Source organism: Ursus maritimus, unplaced genomic scaffold (assembly GCF_017311325.1).
Source record: "Ursus maritimus isolate PB19 unplaced genomic scaffold, ASM1731132v1 scaffold_11, whole genome shotgun sequence".
In the NCBI taxonomy this organism is placed as follows: Eukaryota; Metazoa; Chordata; class Mammalia; order Carnivora; family Ursidae; genus Ursus; species Ursus maritimus.
In genome coordinates this window covers 64,121,393-64,138,413 of record NW_024423453.1, presented here as the reverse complement: position 1 = coordinate 64,138,413, position 17,021 = coordinate 64,121,393, and the positions used below count along the sequence as shown (strand labels likewise).

The 17,021-nt window shown below is 55.0% G+C and overlaps 1 protein-coding gene across 1 annotated transcript in view; it reads right to left on the bottom strand.

The window, feature by feature from the left end:
* Positions 1–510: 510 nt before the first annotated feature.
* The window catches only part of KIF13B (kinesin family member 13B), a 190,482-nt gene continuing 173,971 nt past the window's right edge, over positions 511–17,021 (bottom strand). The window contains exons 38-40 of the mRNA XM_040626464.1: positions 12,874–12,936; positions 8,017–9,016; positions 511–5,728 (exon numbers count right to left, since the gene is read on the bottom strand). Coding sequence (XP_040482398.1) covers positions 5,439–5,728; positions 8,017–9,016; positions 12,874–12,936 — 1,353 coding nt within the window. The 3' untranslated portion in view covers positions 511–5,438. The remainder of the gene's footprint in view (positions 5,729–8,016; positions 9,017–12,873; positions 12,937–17,021) is intronic.

The window sequence follows — 17,021 nt, the reverse complement described above, 5'->3', positions numbered from 1 at the left end:
CAAAATGCCTTGTCACAGAAGCACCTGTGCAGTCTCAGAACACGTGCTCGGCTCCCTGGTTGGGGGTCTGGTGTGGGGCGATCTTGCAGATCAAGGCTGTGCGGCTGTGGCCTGAGAGTTGGGATATCCTGCTCCACAGAAGCGGCCTGACCCCGCCACCCCCAACCCTCTCCGGGCCAGCTGCCTCCCAGTTAGCCCAGAAGCTCCCATTACCCTGGGTCGAAGGCCATCCGAAAGTTTCCACTGGTTCCTGGCTCCTGTGAGAGGTCTCCACTAAGAGGAGTAAGACCGGCCACAGAAGCTGTGGGGCCTCCCTGGGTCTTCAGTCCAAACACAAACAGCACAGGGCCCGCTGCTTCCCTGAACCTCCCTCTTTCGTCTCAATCTTAAAATGCCCAGGACCCAGGCCACCCCTTGCCCTGTGGGACAGTCTAGAATGAGCCCAACATCCCTGTGTCTGGGTGGGGGAGGGAAAAGCAACAAGACCAACCTCAGACAGAGGCAAGAAAATGATTTCTTTTCTGGTTTTATTTAGAGGCTGCTGGTCATATGACAGGCATATATGGTACAAAATTACAGAGGTTTAGTTCATTATATAATACAAATCATTCAGTCTTTACAGTTCATTACAGAGTCTTTGGATTTTTTTTTAAACTCCCATTTCATGTGCAGCAAATCAATATAGTCCCCAATCAAAATCACTTCTTTATACGTGAACCCATCATATTTACAGAACTCCGCACATGGAGATGTTCCGAGACCCCCCACAAAATTAGTGTCAGCAGCCCAGCTGAAGGCACGATGGACTTCTCTGAGAGAAAGAGACGTGTGGAGATCATCGAGCCAGTGTCTTGGGCATTAAAGACAGGCTGCGCTCGCCGTCCCCATGGTAAGGCACGACAGACAGGTGGCTGCCTCCTCGGGCACTCCCTGTCCAAGATGCAGGCCTCCAGGCAGACCTCAGGCAACTGGGGCTCATCTTAGCCAGGAAAATAAATACCCTTGAACTTCTGGCGGGTCTCACATACAGGGAACGTTAAGCCAAGGGGAGAAAAAGGAAGGGAAGTAATGGGGGATGGAAACACCTAAAGCCTTTCAAACTCTTCAAGGGTCCCATTCACAGCTCAACAGAAGCTCAAATCTCGGCAAACACACGAGGCCCTTCATGGCTGGCCCCGGCCACACATGCCTTCTGGTCAGGCTGGGATTCTGGACAGCTGCCCCCCACTGCAGCCCCTGCCTGGCCCCTGCTGCACCTGCGTCCAGGCAGCCCATCCCCCCACGCCAGTGCCTGGGACCTGCGGGAACCACATCCCGAATCCTAGCGCTGACACATCACTTCACCTCAGGCCTGTTAGTAAAGTGAGAACAGAAGACGGGAGATGGAGAGCCACCCTCCGTCCCCCACCGTCACACTACCCACAAGACAGCACCTCTGGCCCAGTCAATGCTGGCTGTGGGGACTGCCTGGGCTATGGCTTTAGTGACCACATCTACCTCCTGTCACTGCTTTCCCAGGAACGAGTTTCCATGAGTCTGCGCCAAGAAGCCAGAGTGAAGGCCGTGGAGCAGGGCAGGGCGGGCCTCCTTCCAACTCGCACCGCTCAGCCCCCGAAGGAGCAGGGCTGCCCCGAGCTGCCCGGGAAGACAGCAGACTGCAATGGAGGGACGCCTGCACCGCGGGTGATCCAGCGACACGTGGGCCTGGAAGGGACGCGCAGGTGGCAGGGCAAGGAGATAGGAGGCTCAGGACCAGAAACTCTGCCCCTTCGAGGATCCAGCACAGCCCTCGGGGCTGCCGGGCTGCCCGTGGGGCCACAGCTGGGGCAGGAGAGCCACACCCGCCTCTCCGGGCACTGCTGACCCCCCAGCCGCAGGGACAGCCCCCCAAGAACACCGATGGGACGGCCCTCTCCTCTCTCACACGCTATGGGTCGGGGCCCAAAGCGCGCTCCACTCACAGAAAAACCCCGGCAAGCAGTAACCATAGCACCTTCCTCCCACGAGGAATGACGACCTTCCCACCCAGGGCGACAACAGGGCTGTCCCGCCCGGCCCTCCGGGCAGGTGCTCAAGGCCCCGAGAAGGCCGGGCTCCAAGCGCACGCTGCCGCGCGGGGAGGGAGAGATGCTGGGAACGGGACGAGTGGTGGGGAATCTCGGGCAGAGGGCGCAGCCAGGCCCGGGGAGAAGGGAAGCGGCGAGCCGGGGAGAAAGAGGAGGCGGTCTCGAAACTTCTTCCCAGGCTGGGGCTGGTCTCAACTCTTCCACTTTGCCTGCAAGCTCCGCTCCCAAAACCCTGCTCGAGCCCCTAATTCCGTTACAGTCTACTCCATCTTAACCAATCCGAGTGACAGGGAGAGAACGACACCCGTCTCCCAAGTGACCTTCCCGAGACCGTTCCATGGAAGGTTGTCGACACCACGGTAAGGCAGTTAGGCTCCAGCAAGCACTTTGCCCCATAAGTAAGGATCACGAACAGCCAAACCACCTTCCCCTGGTTCTCCCCAGTGAGCCTGGTGCAAGATGTCTGCCCACAGGCAGGTCATCTGAGGCTGTGGGAGCAAGAGCTGCTCCCCTCAGGGAAGGGGGTGGTGCCGGGACCTATGTCCACGGACCACATGGGTGCTGGTGTCCATGGAGACAAATCCTAACTGAACACAGGTTGTTAGAGGACTTCCATGCTGGGAAGGACGTTAAGCAGAAAAGCAGAGCCCAGAACCGACAGCACGGGACTCAAGGACACATGCCCAGTAGGTAGACCCCAGATGCCAGCTGAAGATGGAAGGAACACGGGGCCGTGGCTGCCTCCCCTGGCGGGGGGGTCCTTACACCTGGGGCGCCCAGCGGGAGCCCCTGGCCGGCCCTCCCGGAGGGCAGACCACCAGCCCCGGTGTGCTCGTGGCTGCCACGACCCAAGGAACAGAGACACCGATCTCCCAGGCCAACGGTGCTGTGCAGGCGAGGACGGGACGCTGGGCGCTCAGAGCCCCTGCCAGGGCCACCTGGGCCACATGCCGCCGGTGCTGGGGCAGCAGATCCTCGAGAGCGCTCCGGGCTCAAGGACGGCACCCTGGCGGGTTCTCTGGGCTGTGGGGCTGCTGCTCCCTGTGCCCGGGGAAGGGGCCCCAGGCGGTGGGAAGGCAGCCACAGTGCTGTGAGGAGGAACAGCAGAGAGAGCCTGGCTGGGAGTCAGATGCTGGAGCTTCTATAAACTGGAAAGAAGCACTGAACTCTCCTTGGTTTCAGCCTGTTCCCTGTGAGAGGATCCCTTCCAGCTCTGAAACTAGGAACATCTGCTAAAGCTACGCCAGGGGTGTGCTCTTCAGCTCCAGGCCCTGTCTCAGAGTGGGGGCGGGGGCGGGGTGCAGCTCGCGGTGTAGGCCCGGGAGACCAAGGCCCGGGGAAGGCGGTGGGCCCGGCGAGGGGCGCCGTGTGGATCACCCCCTCCCAGGCGGAGGTTAAACCTTGGGCCCGCGGGCCGGGCAGGGGAGGCAGCGCTCCAGCTGCTGCACAGCTGGCTGTTAGGCAGCTGGGCCCAAGCGGCGGGCGAGCACCGCCACGTGTAATTAATAGAAGCTAATTAATCTTGGGCTCCTTCCCGGGGGATCCGGCGTGCAGCGGCTGCACACCTGGGGGTGCCCATGGGGCTCTGTTTCCCCAGCCGGCCACAGGCCCCACACAGTCCCAGCCAGGGGCAGGGAACCTGGCATCACTTCTCGGGAGGGGCTTCAATCCCCAGAGAACAAGATCTTTCAAAAAGGGCTTTCTGGACATCATTTGTAAGAGTCTAAAGATGAGAACTAAAAACGGGCCTGCAAGAGTGCTGCATACAAACCCTGACCCAGGGCTCTGTCCCAGAGCGGCCACCGTGTCCTCTAGGCTCCTGCTCACAGCTTGGGTCCACGAGGCACTCGTGATGACGCGCACGGCATGTGGCCGAGTGCTGGGCACCAGGTCACTGGGCTAGTGCTGTAGGAAGTAGCAGAAGCGCCGGCTCTGCCTCATGGGCCCTGGCGCTCTGCTGCTCACCCAGCACTTCCCCCCACCGGGCCATGCGCCACCACGGCCTGCAAGGCCCCAGCCCTCTGCCCGCGTCCACAGACCCCCTCTCAGTGAGCCCAGCAGGAAAGGGCTCCAGGGCCAGAGATTTCCCGGCAGGAGGCGGGCAATGCTCTTGGGGTCTCGTGCTGTGTGGGCCGTGTCTGTGGCGGCAAGGGCCGGTCACAGGGACAGTGGGGAGCTCTGCTAGGCCACAGCCCCCCAGGCTCAGTCAGGGAGTCAGGGTAGAGAGTTGCCAAGAAGTTAAACTAGCCTAAGGTCCTTCCAAGAAACCGAAATTGCACCAAGTAAGGTTGTGATGCCTCTGACTTCGTCACTGCAGAAGCACAATGTCTCCAAGTTGTCGCTGTCACCTTAGAGTAAGGCCACTTGTGTATCTGCGTCAATAATGACGTGCGGAGGGGTATCATCCTCTGGCCCCTCTGGGAACCTCCACCTGAGGCAGGAGGCTGGCAGCTCCTGAGTGACCTCAGAGGCGGGCGATGTGCGAGACAAGCCCCGGGCACTCGTGCCTGGGCACACGATTGTGGCTCGCGAATGATTTCGATTTTGAAAAAATAAATATAAATAAATATATTCCAAGCACTCTGTTAAGGGAATAAATGGCAAAGAGAAAACACTTTGCAGGTATAAAGACACTAACACGCCCACAAAGAAAGTCCGAAGAAACCCTGTGGAAAGGAAGAGGGAGGGCCAGGCCCCGTGCCCCTTGCTGGGGCGCCCAGGACCCTGTGCCACAAGCCCCAGGAGGCCAGCCAGAGGCACTTATGGGAGCTTGTTCCTTGGTGTAGGGACTCTGGGGGCCAGAGGGATGCAGTGAGCCTGGCAGCAAGCTGGGACCAGGGTGGGTTGGCGGGGGTGCTGGCTCTGGAGGCACAGGGAGGATGCCCCGCCTCTACAGGAAAGAAAGGCACTGGGATGGTTAAGAGGTTAATGGGGTCATCAGAACAGAAAAAAGGAACAGCAACAGCTGCAGTGCGGAGGGAACCCCAGGCATGGGGCCGGCAGGGGCCTCACTCCCACAATCCAGGACTGCTTGGGGCTCCTAGAACCGTGACTCCCTCTACCTTGCTGAGATGCCTCCCCATTCTCTGCACAGAGGAAGAAATGAAGCTTCCAGAGTCCCGGCAGGAGCAGGGAGAGGTCAGCAGCCCTGTGTTGTGCAGAAACGACGCCTCGCCATGCTCCCCACAGAAAGGGGTTTGAGGTGTCCTTGCCCACTCAGTTCCCAACTCCACCCCAGGGCTGTCGCTGGCAAGGCTCAGAAGGGGGCACTGGCCACCCCATCAGCCTTGGCCTGAGAAGCAGAGGGAGGCAGGACCGCAGCCCGGGAGGATGCGACCCAGGGGCGGGGGCGCCTCGGCGTCTGGCACTGGTTTAGCTGGCCCAGGATTTTCGGTTCTCGGGGTTCTTATGGCTCCTGTCAGCCTTCAGTGCCGTGGCGCCCTCTGCCTTGGCCAGAGCCGCCGTCAGGGAGGCCAGGTTGGTGGCGGAGCCAGAGAGGGTGCTGCTCCTGCGGGGTTCGGGGGCGCCCTGCAGCCGGAGCCCTGCGCTGCGCCGCCGGCCCGAGCCCGCTGCTCTGCGCACGCGGCCTGGCCTCACCAGCAGCCCGTAGCCGGGGTTGCACTTGAAGTACTGCTTCCCTCCGATGGAGCCGTCATTCTTACCTGAGGGGAAGAGAGAAGAACACGTGGAGGTGGCTTCCCACGGCCCCTCGCTCCGGGCAGCACATGGTGGTCCCCAAGGACAGCCCCCACCCCCAGGCAGCCTCAGGTCCTGCCATTTCCGATGCCAGGTGCAGGCCAGTCACCAAAGCAGAGCTGGTACCAATCCCACCCACCCTGGGACGCGGACCTGCTTCAACCTGGCTGGTCACCATGTAAACCTAGGATGGATGGCACTGGTAGGACGATTATTTTTCCTGAATCTATTAGATGGAAACTGGCTAATTACCAAATTGTAGCTAGTCAGATGTCATGCTTGATGTATCAAGATGGCGTGAGGAAGTTTCCTTTGTAAAAGCAACAGAAAATGAGTTAAGGTGAAGAATGAGAACCTGGAGCTCAAGTCAGTACAGGGAGAGGATGCCCTAAGAAAGGGGCCCCCATGACCCCTACGTGTCAAAGGGCCATGGGGACGGGTTGGTGGAAAACATGATCTCTGCAACAAAAACAATCATGAATTTTCTACATTTACTGTCTGCATATCCTGACCTGCTCTTCTCCCCCCACCCCTACCTCTGCTCTCCATGAACAACGGTCCCCCTCACTGCACCTCTCAAAGCACCTAAGAGACCATCTCTCTCACGGTCAGGCCACCACTATCACTCAGCTCCCAGGGCACACCACCCCCACCCCCCAGCACCAGCTCCCTGCTTCTGGGCTCCCCACCATCCTGCCTGCTCACCCCATTTCATTTTCTTCACGATACTTATTACTATCAAATTTTAATTATTTGTTTATTTGTCTACTTGGCAATTTTCTCCCTCCTAAAATCAAAGTCCAGTGAAACCAGGGACTTTGTTTTGCTCCCCAAGGTATCCTTGGGATCCAAGATGGTGACAGCAACATGGTAGGTGCTTAATACGTGTTGTTGGATGAACCAATCTATTTGTTAATCCCTCTTTAATTTCTGAGTTCAACTGCAGATATAAACTTCTCTCCCAATTCCCCTGCACACAGTAGCAGACACTCCTTTAAAAAATATTCCAGCCACATGACTCTTCTGGAACTACTTCCAACTTACAGCACTATTCACAACAGCCAAAAAGTGGAAACCACCCACATGTCCACCTACTGACAAATGGATGAACAGAAAGTGGGGCACCCACACAACGGAATAGTATTTGGCCATAAAAAGGAAAGAAGCACTGACCCAGCTTGTGACCGGATCTACCCTGGAAAATCATGCTAAGTGAAAGAAGCTGGTCACAAAAGCCCACGTACTACCTGATCCCCTTATGTGGAAGTCCAGATTGAGGCATTTCATATACAGTTAGAGAGACAAAAGACAGATTACTGGTTCCCTAGGGCTTAGGGAGGAGACTGCCTTACCAATGGACATGTGGCTTTTGGGGGGGGGCGGTGATGAACCTATTCTAAAATTAGACTGTGGTAACAGTTGCACAACTCTGTAGATATACTCAGAACCATTAAACTGTACACTTTTCACAGGTACACATTACAGTATGTGAATTGGTATCACAATAAAGCTGTTTAAAAAAAACCATCTGGGGACGCCTGGTGCCTCAGTTGACTTGAGAGTCTGCCTTCTGCTCAAGTCATGATCTCAGGGTCCCAGGATCGAGCTCCCTGTCGGGCTCCCTGCTCAGTGGGGAGTCTGCTTCTCCCTCCGCCTGCCACTCCCCCTGCTCGTGCTCTGTCTCCTGAATAAATAAATAAAAACATCTGAAGGACCAAGTCATTCCTTAAGTTGTGGCCCTGGTTTTTCGGAAAATGGTGATCCAATCGCTTTTAAGATGTGCTGTTCTGTAATGAGACTTAAGAGACTGGTGAGCCCCGAATGCACCTCAGATCACCCCACCTTCTGTTCTCCAGCCCAGGCATCCGAGCACCCCCACAGGCATCAGCGTTTGCAACCAGAGCAGACACAGCACACACACAGCTACTGTCAGACTGTTACAGTTCGAGAGCAGATGCCTCTGACTTTAAAAAAAAAAAATGCACTTAAATTCATTACCAAATTGATAGTAGCTTTCAATTAATGTCTTCGGTTTCTGAAAATGTCTGGAGGTTAAACAAAGACAAGGCTTAGGAAACTCTTATTCCTGATTTTGAAAAGCAGTGACCTGGAGGCTCGGGGAGGTCAAATGATATGCCCAGGGGCACACAGCAGGTTCCTGGCAGTGCTGGGCACGGGCCAGCACTACTCCGCCAGCCGCCCTTAGCTAAGTCACCTGCGGGCCGGGAACCAGGCCCCAGGCAGCAGCACTCACCTGAAGGCAAGTCCAGCTCCACTCCGATCCACGTCCCCTCCTGAAAGTCAGTGGGCCCGATGTATCTCACGATGCCCATTTTGTTGGTGCCAACGGTGACATATTCTCCCTCTTTGAGCCACTCTGGGACTTCGCTGGCTTCTTCAGAGTCGGAGGAAACTTCCAGCTTTCCCAGGGCCGGTGTCCCTGCCCCGCCGTCACCCAGCGCCCCCGAGGCCAGCAGGTCCTCGTCGGCTGCCGAGGGGCAGCTTGGGTCTCCGCCCAGCATGCGAGTGAATGACTTCAGCTCAGAGGTCCGCACCTTCTGGATTCTGAACGGAGACGCCGGAGCAGGGGATGGACACAGGAGGTCAGGAGGCGCCTGTGGTTTGGAGACCTCCAGCTCTGAGCCGGCGGCCGGCTTCGCGTGCTCCTCGGGCCTTCGGAGCCGCTTGGTGGCTGGGGAAACCTCGCCCCCACTCTGCCGGCTGCATGACTCCTTCTGGGGGGCGCAAGTGAGGAGAGGAGTTGGGAGTGCGCTCGTATCTTCCTTCTCCGAGGAAACTGCCCTCTTGGCCTCACATGTACCGTTGCCGTCGCCCCACGCATTCTGCTCTGCTGGGACCGGCAGCGACAGAAGGCTGCTCTGGCCATCCATGTGGGCGGAAAGGCCCCCGTCTGCCGCGGGAGCCGTCGCTGGAACTGGGAGCTCCGTCTCTGGGCTGGCCTGGCAGAGGGCAGGAGGGGGCGAGCCGGGCGTCTGCCCACCCGCAGCAGCTGCGCCATCGAGGCCAGGGATGAACGCATCGGACAGCGTGGCAGAGGAAACGCTGTGGGAAAAGTAGCCACTGGAGGCCTCGCTCAGGGGGCTGGGCGGCCCTTCCTGCACCTCCGGGGCCTGGGTGCTGGCGGCGGCGGCCTGCGGGGCAGGCACTTTAGTCGCTCTGTCATACGGCTTCATGGGGGCCGGGTGCACAGTCACCAAGGGGGCCGCACTAATGCCCACGCTCTCTCGGTGAGCCTGGAGCAGGAAAGGGTGCAAGGGTACCTGGTTAACATTCCAAGTTTGCTGCTCACTTCCGAAAGAACTGCAACAGATTTTGTCAGCTGAAACCTGACGGCTTGGAGGGTGGAAAGACGCTGCTGTGCAAGGGGTGGACCCGGGGTCAGCACCTGTGCCACCACTCCATCCGTGTGACCCCAGCTTTCCACGCACCAAATGCCGAGGAGCCACTATGGCCCAGGTGGGCACTGCACCCTGCACCGTGCCCAGAGCAGAGCCAGTGGCCACGGGCTGCCCCTGCTGCCTCCTCGCCTTCTGCATACACTTAGGAGTCTAACCGCTGCCTGTGACAGCGTAACTTAGCCTAAGAAATATATATATTCGGCCTTCATCCTGTTTCTGGCACAGAGCTCCTGAAACCCTTGGAGTTTCCTAAGTGTTAAGAGCAATAAAGGTGTCGATATTCCTAACAAGCCCCCTGCGACCACACTTGAGTTCATGTTAATGCGGTGACTCTGGGACTGTACCTAAGGATGGGGGCTGGCTGCCAGGGGAACCAACCTTGTGATTACAGCTTTAGCCCCACAGTCTCCACGGCGGAGAGAGGGGCTGCAGGGGACTCAATCACTAAGTGCCAATGATTTAATCAATCGTGCCTATGTCATAAGGCCTCCATAACAACCCAGGACAGGCTTTTGGGAGCTGCCGGGCTGGTGAACACGCGGAGGTGTGGGGACAGCATGGCACCCAGGGAGGCACTGAATGTCCAGGTCTTTTCCCCACACCTTGCCCCATGCCTCTCTTCCCTCTGGCTATTCCCAAGTTGTATCCGTTGGAATAAACTGGTGATCTGTTGAGTAAAATGGTTCTCTTGAGTTCTGTGAAGCATTCTAACAAATTAATCCAACCCAAGTGGGGATCACTGGAACCTCTTATCTATAGCCTGTTGGTCAGAAGCACAGGTCAACCTGGGCTTGCGACTGGTATCCAAAAGTGGGGGCAGTCTTGTGGGCCTGAGGCTTTAGCCCGTGGGTGCTGACACGGTCTCCCAGTAGAATTGAGTTGTGTCGCAGAACACTCAGCTGGTGTGGGACAACGCTTGCTTGATGTGGTTAAGAATGCAAACTGAGGGCTTCAGAGGGGAGGGGGGTGGGGGAACGGGATAGACTGGTGATGGGTAGTAAGGAGGGCACGTATTGCATGGTGCATTGGGTGTTATATGCAACTAATGAATCATCGAACTTTACATCAGAAACCAGGGATGTACTGTATGATGACTAACATAATAAAAAAATATTAAAAAAAAAAAAAAGAATGCATATGCGATGGCCACATAGGGTCCGTGAGGCCGGACAAGGCAGGAAAAGGCCCTCACCACAGGGCACGGCACCCAGTAGGCGCACACTAAATCGCCAGTCCCTCCTGACCCGCCAAGCACCCCTGGCCTCGCTGCACTCAGGCTCAAAACCCTGTTCCCCTGGAAACAGATCCCCTGCCCACCATGGACTTCACGGGGAACTGAAAGAATCATTAGAGGCCAGAAGTGCACTTTCTCCTGCAAAGTTGGAACGAGGATCTCTTTGGGGGATGCTCAAGGGACTTAGCCTAGCTTCACCAGCACAGCCAGGAATGACGCTCGGGCCTGGTGGCTGACTCGCAGCTCCTGGCAGGGAGTCAGGTGGAAGAAGAGACAGGCTGCCTGTAGGCCGGTCCCGTGTCATGGGTCAGGGGCCCTCTGATCAGGGAGACGCAGGCCGAGCAGCCACCTGCCCCGCCGTGAAGAGGGGCTGAGTGCGGACGGAGCCGCAGAGGCTGGCCTCCCCCTCTAGGATCACTTCTCTGAGTCACACTGGCGGAGACACACACGGCCCCGTCTCCTGGGGGATGACGACAGCCACTGCTCGTCCACATTCTACTGTTTCTGAGGTGCTGCTAGCTAAGGTGGTCGTTCGCTGATAACTGAAGCCATTTGAAGAAGGGAGATTATCTTTCTAGTCCCGATTCACAATGACAGGGGCAAAAGAGAAGGTAGGAATGGGGAATGGAGTTGGTGCACTGGAGGAGGGTGCTGTTCAGAAAAAGAAATATGTTTTCCAATATTTACGGAAAGATTATTTATATTACAGGAATGGCCATTTTCCATTTGAAACACAGGATTTATTTGAACTGGGAAACAGCTGAGATCTATAAGTCTCTTACAGTTACTTGGCTTAACTCAGCAGTTTGATAAATCATGCATTTTCACGTGAACTGTCATTTATATTCCTGTCTCCAGAGGCCCTCCTTTCCCCACAAGGCACACTTTCAGGGTACGAAATTAACGGCACCTCTTGAGATTAACAGCCCATTTTTGTGATGGATCTCTAGGCTGCAAAACTGACTAAACCCAAGAGATCAATAACTGTCACCAGCATAAATACTCTAAAAGATTAGGCAATCTGTCAATCATTTTTCTTTTGCAACTTGTACATGTTTTATTTATTCTTTTCTATTTTATATTTAATATCACTGACCAGGCAGGGAAGAATATACAAACAAAATTGCAAGAGCCTAGACTCTGAACGGGAACTTCGGTTCTGGAATCGTGCGTGCTCCCTATTCCCCCGGTGGGTGACACCCCATTACTGCCACACGGACAGCTGTCTGCTAAGGGCCAGCTACACCCGGTCCTGAGGCGGTGACAGTCCAGCGACAGTGCCTTAGATTTCCCTGGTTGTTACGCATTCGCTTCCACGTGAGTCCCTTGATGTAGGCCAGAAAGTACTACCATATGCATCCTACAACATGGCCCAGTGAGGTCAGAGGATTTATCCAAAGCCTCCAGTAAGTGACAACCAGGGACCAGAGGTCGGATCCATGGTGACAACAGAGACAAAGGTGGCAGAAGGCGAGCCCTGATTGCACAGTTCTTCCCTGCTGAGCCGAGCGCAGCCTCCGATTCCTTCCGTGCGAGCACGGCGGGAAGCCGCTCCCACTTGACTGGAGTTGATATGTGAGTGGAAACCGATTCCCCGGACCTGGCTTATTCCCTCACCACGGACGCTTCCAGAGGCTGCCGTGAAAGCCTCGCCTTGCACAACCACCACGACCCACAGCAGAGCTGCGTGAGCTGCAGAGGCTGCGGCAGACCTGGCGCCCTCACCAGTAAGACACTCGGTGTCCGTCTGTCCCATCGGCCTCGGGGCCCCAGACCTGCCTCAGCAAGACAATGTACACTCACGGGGGCGTGCGGGGGCCACGTGAACACCAAGGAGGTTCTGCATTGGAAAGGGCCTTTCAGAAAGGACTGGATCCGTGGAGGGCTGAATTCCCTTTCAAATTATTTGACCTTTTTCTGCTGTTGTTTTAATACATAAAATTTTCCGATGGAGATACAGCATTTCCTAAGAGAATGAACGCACAGTGGGAGAAAATAGATTTGCTATTCATAAGATGAGAAGTGCTGTTCATCTGTGGGAGATCATAAGAGACTATTTTCTCCCCAGCTTAGCATTAGTCTTTTCACGCTGATATCATGAATCAGAATGAAATGTAAAACTGAGAATTAAGCAAACACTTGGAATAAGGAGATTGTTCTGTTTATAGAAATCGCCTTTGCCTAGCAGTGGGCTATTAAAGCCACAGACTACATTAGCAGTCAAGCACCTAAAAGTTTAGCAATCATATGATTAACAAGTTGAAAATAGAAAAGTGGAACAAGGAAAATATAGAGGGAGAAGACAGTGACCTATATTACAGCTAATTATCAAAACGGGAACGCTAAAATGAAAAACCCCACGGGTGTGGACCAACAGTTACGGCATCGGGGCCACCCCCCACATGCGGGGCAGCTGCCAGCGAAGGCGCCACCCCCGCCCCCAGCCAGTCCGACTCACCTCCACCGCTCTGGTCGTCCCGGCGTCGGTGAGGGCAGACTGCACCATGATTCGGGGCACGGGCTGAGGAAACAAGCGAACAGGCGGGCGTGAGGGATCGAGAGGCGTGAACAGAGATAACCGGAAAAGGTTTTCATTGAACAGACTGGAGAGCCCGCGAGGAGGACCCAGTCGAAGTGAACTTTTACAACTTTTGGGAATTCTAACAAGTCTCTGCTGAGTGGGCATGCCAAGGGCTAGTGGTGCCACACCACACAAGGAAATGCGAGCAGGGAGGAGCACAGCAAGCCGCTGACCCCCAGCTGGCAACACCAGAAACGTGCTGAGAACAGTAACATACAGGGCGTGCTTACACCCTCACAGGCCCTGTCTGCACTCACAAACGGTGTGTTCGTCAAGGGCTGTTCTGCACATACAAGTGCGCGAGGCACTGCTGCTGGACTGAGAGAAAGGGCTGGAACAGTTAAGATGGGGAAAGGCTTCAGGCAGGAGGTGGAACACAAACCAAGCCCTGATGGCCAGGGAGAACTGGTGCCCGAGCAGGACCGGCGAGTGTGGTCACAGGAAGTGAGCAGTAAGGAAGCCGGTCTGGCTAGAGCCCACTTCTGGGCCCTAACACAGAGCAGGACAGATATATGGAGAGAGGCTTTGGTATCCTAATCAGGTAAGGACGAGGACCACCAGAGATGCCTGAGGGCAGGAGCTTGAGAAGATGGATCTGGAAGTAGAAGGCGGAGTGACTGGGAAAATATTTAAAGGCTAAGGTAGGCAGATCACCAATGAGACTCCAGAAGCAGAGCAGATGAGAGGGGATAAGAGCCTGAATTAACGGCTGTGTAAGCAAAAGCACAGGAAAGGACATCATTACTTATGGACATGTGGTTCGAGGGGCATTAAAAAAAAAGAGTAAAAAAATAATTAGCACCAGGATAAGGAGAAGGGAGGTCAGAAGAAGCAGCTGGTAACTGTAAAGGAGAAGAAATCAGACATTCTTTTAGCAGCTTCTGGGTTTACAATGGCATCAGGATACAGAAACAGACATGATTCTCTCGAAGAAGCCACGAATCCACCACTTCGGCCTTTATTCCATCAACCAACCTCTGGCCCCTTCTCAGGTCTCCCCGTTCCAGCGCCAGAGTCTGGCCCTCGCCTCAGAATGCCCGGCTCCCAGAGGGCTCCATCCTGGCAGCATGGCCTTGCAGGAGGAGTCAAAACTGGGTGTCACAGTTTGTTTCCACAGCAGGAGTGTCTTTTCTCTTGTTGGATCCAAAAGGAAAAGTAGCTGACCACTCATCTCCTACCTAATGTAAACTGCGGAGAGAGGTAGACTTCCTATCTTTCCATTTCCCTTCTTCTGGCCCTAAGCACTGCAGGTCCTCCCAAGCCCCATGAGGGCTTCTATGCCATCAGGATGCGCTGGACAGTCTGTAGGCACTAAGGCTGGACGGCCGAAGTCCGCTTCCTACTGAGCAGCCCAAACTCTTACCTAAAGGGACCAGAGCCCACTTGGGTGCACCCACAAGATGGTGCACTTAGAAGGTTAGCCTGAGCTCACAGCACCAAATAACTGCGTTTCGGCAAACGGTACTGTGTTTTAGCAAAGGGCACCGCTATAACCAATTACGCCTTGCGACTGCCTTTGGGAGAAAAGAGCTAGAAGCAGTGAACTGTGCTGAGTTATGGAAAGGCGGTGGGATTTGAGAAAAGGCAGAGACAACGAAGTAGGAAATGGTGGGAGATAACGGCTAAACAGATGGGAGGACCTAACGATAAACTAAAGGAATGTACATTTTACCCTGCAAACACTGGGGAGTTACTGGGGGCTTCGGGCCAGGGACAGCTAGGAGCAGGGGATGTTTAAGAAAGACAATGTGAGGGGCCAACGAAGAGAGTGAGGGAGGACACCTGGGGTGGGGGTGGGGGGCAAGGCCCCAGCACATGATGAGGGCCTGAACCACAGGCCTTCCAGCCTCTCCCTGGATCCCTGGACCAGGAAAGTCCCTCCCCTCCACTCGCACGATGCGTCGCTCCTCCCCTCTCGCAGCATTTCCCGCTCTACTGGCAACTCGGTAGACAGTGCCAGTGGAGTTCTTTCCAAGCAAGTCTCCTTCACTGCACCTTCCGGTCCTTGAAAACGGGGGCAGCTGTCTTTCTTTTTATATTTACTTTCTCCCATGGTATCTGAAGTCCCTCACAAATGGAACGGTGTTCACAGCATATCCCTTCGTAAAGGCAGAAAAAACGTCTCTTAAGCTCAAACTCCAAAATACTTACATTCCTCAGTTAGATCAGCAGACAAGATTGGGGTGAAACATCCCCCTTAGAGCATAAACATGTAAAATCCCACCAACGGTGGAACATACCCACCCAGGAAGAAGCCTCTCCTAAAATGATAGGGCTCTTGCCCTCTTGAACAGAGCATGGAGACATAACTTGCACTTTCCTCCAGGACTCAGGGGAATTAGGAAACTCCAGTAAATGCTTACAAAAATACCTGCTGCCATGAGTGAAGGGACGAGCCTGTGACACGGTGCTATCAGCGAACCCACGGGCTTCCTGGTACCCAGGGCCCCACGTCATGGCTCCGGGCCATCACACTGAGACCTCGCGTCTCCCCTCACGGGTTTCCTGCCACCGTCAGTCACTCCCAATGACCACTTCTTCCCCAAGCAGCATACCTGTGTCATAAACAGGCCCACCCCAAGCCCACCATTCAGAGGAAGGGAGAAGCAGGACACTGGATGATGACACGCATCGGAAACGGCTAAACATAGTGTTGAAAATCAGATGGGATCGGGTCTGAGTGGGTCCCGAGTGTACTGGCAAGGACTTGGAGCACACCTACTTCTGTGGTTCACGTGCTAGTAACTTTGTGGGGCTCCCTCCGTGGGAAGCTAGGGGTGGCGACTGCCAGCAATCAACTCTGGCCAAGTGAGCACCGGGTGGATACTTCTGCAGCAGAGAACTCTGAACGGGGCCGGCTGAGGGCAGGGTTAGGCATCCAAGACTGGCTCCGAAGCTAGGCGACAAGCACGCAGGGACTCACTGTCGTATTCTCTCTACTTTCACGTGGTTCCAATTCTTCCATAATACTGTCCTACATGAAGAAGGTAACCGGGACTCTGATTCAATGTACAAATTCAGTTCAACAAAGACTTAGGTCTCACAGTGCACAAGGCATCGCAACAGGCACTGGGAAGAACACAAGGATCATAGGGTCACAGGCTTTGCTCTCAGCAGACCGGCAAGGACTTGTATGCAAATAACTGAAACATCAAGGAAAATGACAGATACTAGAATGAAAACTTCAAACGCAGAGAAGATTCAGAGGAGGAAGGGATGATAAATGAAACAGGCCTAGAATACCCTCCCGGGGGCGATCTCACTTTGAGACAGGCCTTCAAGACTGAGCGGCTTTTACCGGGGCAGAGAGACACTTCCAACATGAAGAATGACACGGCAAAGGCACAGTGCTCTCTACTGCCATCTCTGCCCCCAGAAAAGCTACTCAATCTGCCAGGAAGTCTTGGGGAAGAAAGAATGATCTAGAGTGACCTGCACCGGGGGGAGGGAAGCAGGTTAGGGCCGTTCGCAGGAGGCCTTGTGAGCTTATGGTTGATTTTCACTCACAGTGGGGAGCTATCAAAAGTAAATGAATGAGTGGTGATAAGAGCGATGCTTGGAGAAGATTAACCCTTAAACGGAGGAGATACAAAACCTGGAGAGATCAATGAAGAAGTTGCTTCAATGGTTTGGTGGAGAGCTAATGAGAGCCTGAACTTGGATGGCAAGAAGAAAAGAAACTGAAAAGCTAGAGATATGAAGGAGACTACCGAACACTTGGACACAACTGGCTGGGGACACAGAGTCAAAGATGATGCCCAGGAAGAATGGATGACAGGGAGGAGGGTCACAGCGGCGTTAGCAGGACCCGAGTCCGTGTGCGTGTGCCCCTGCACGTGGGCCCACGTGCAAGGGCACGGGGACCCAGCCTTGTGTGCTGGGCAACAGCCTGTGATGAATTCAGGGGCTTCATTAAGGAGACCAAAAATACCTACAAAGTGTACTGAAATCTTAAGTGTGCCATTTGTCCTTCACACCTAAGAGCTCAAATTTCCAAATGTGTATTGTTTGCATTTTAATGCTCT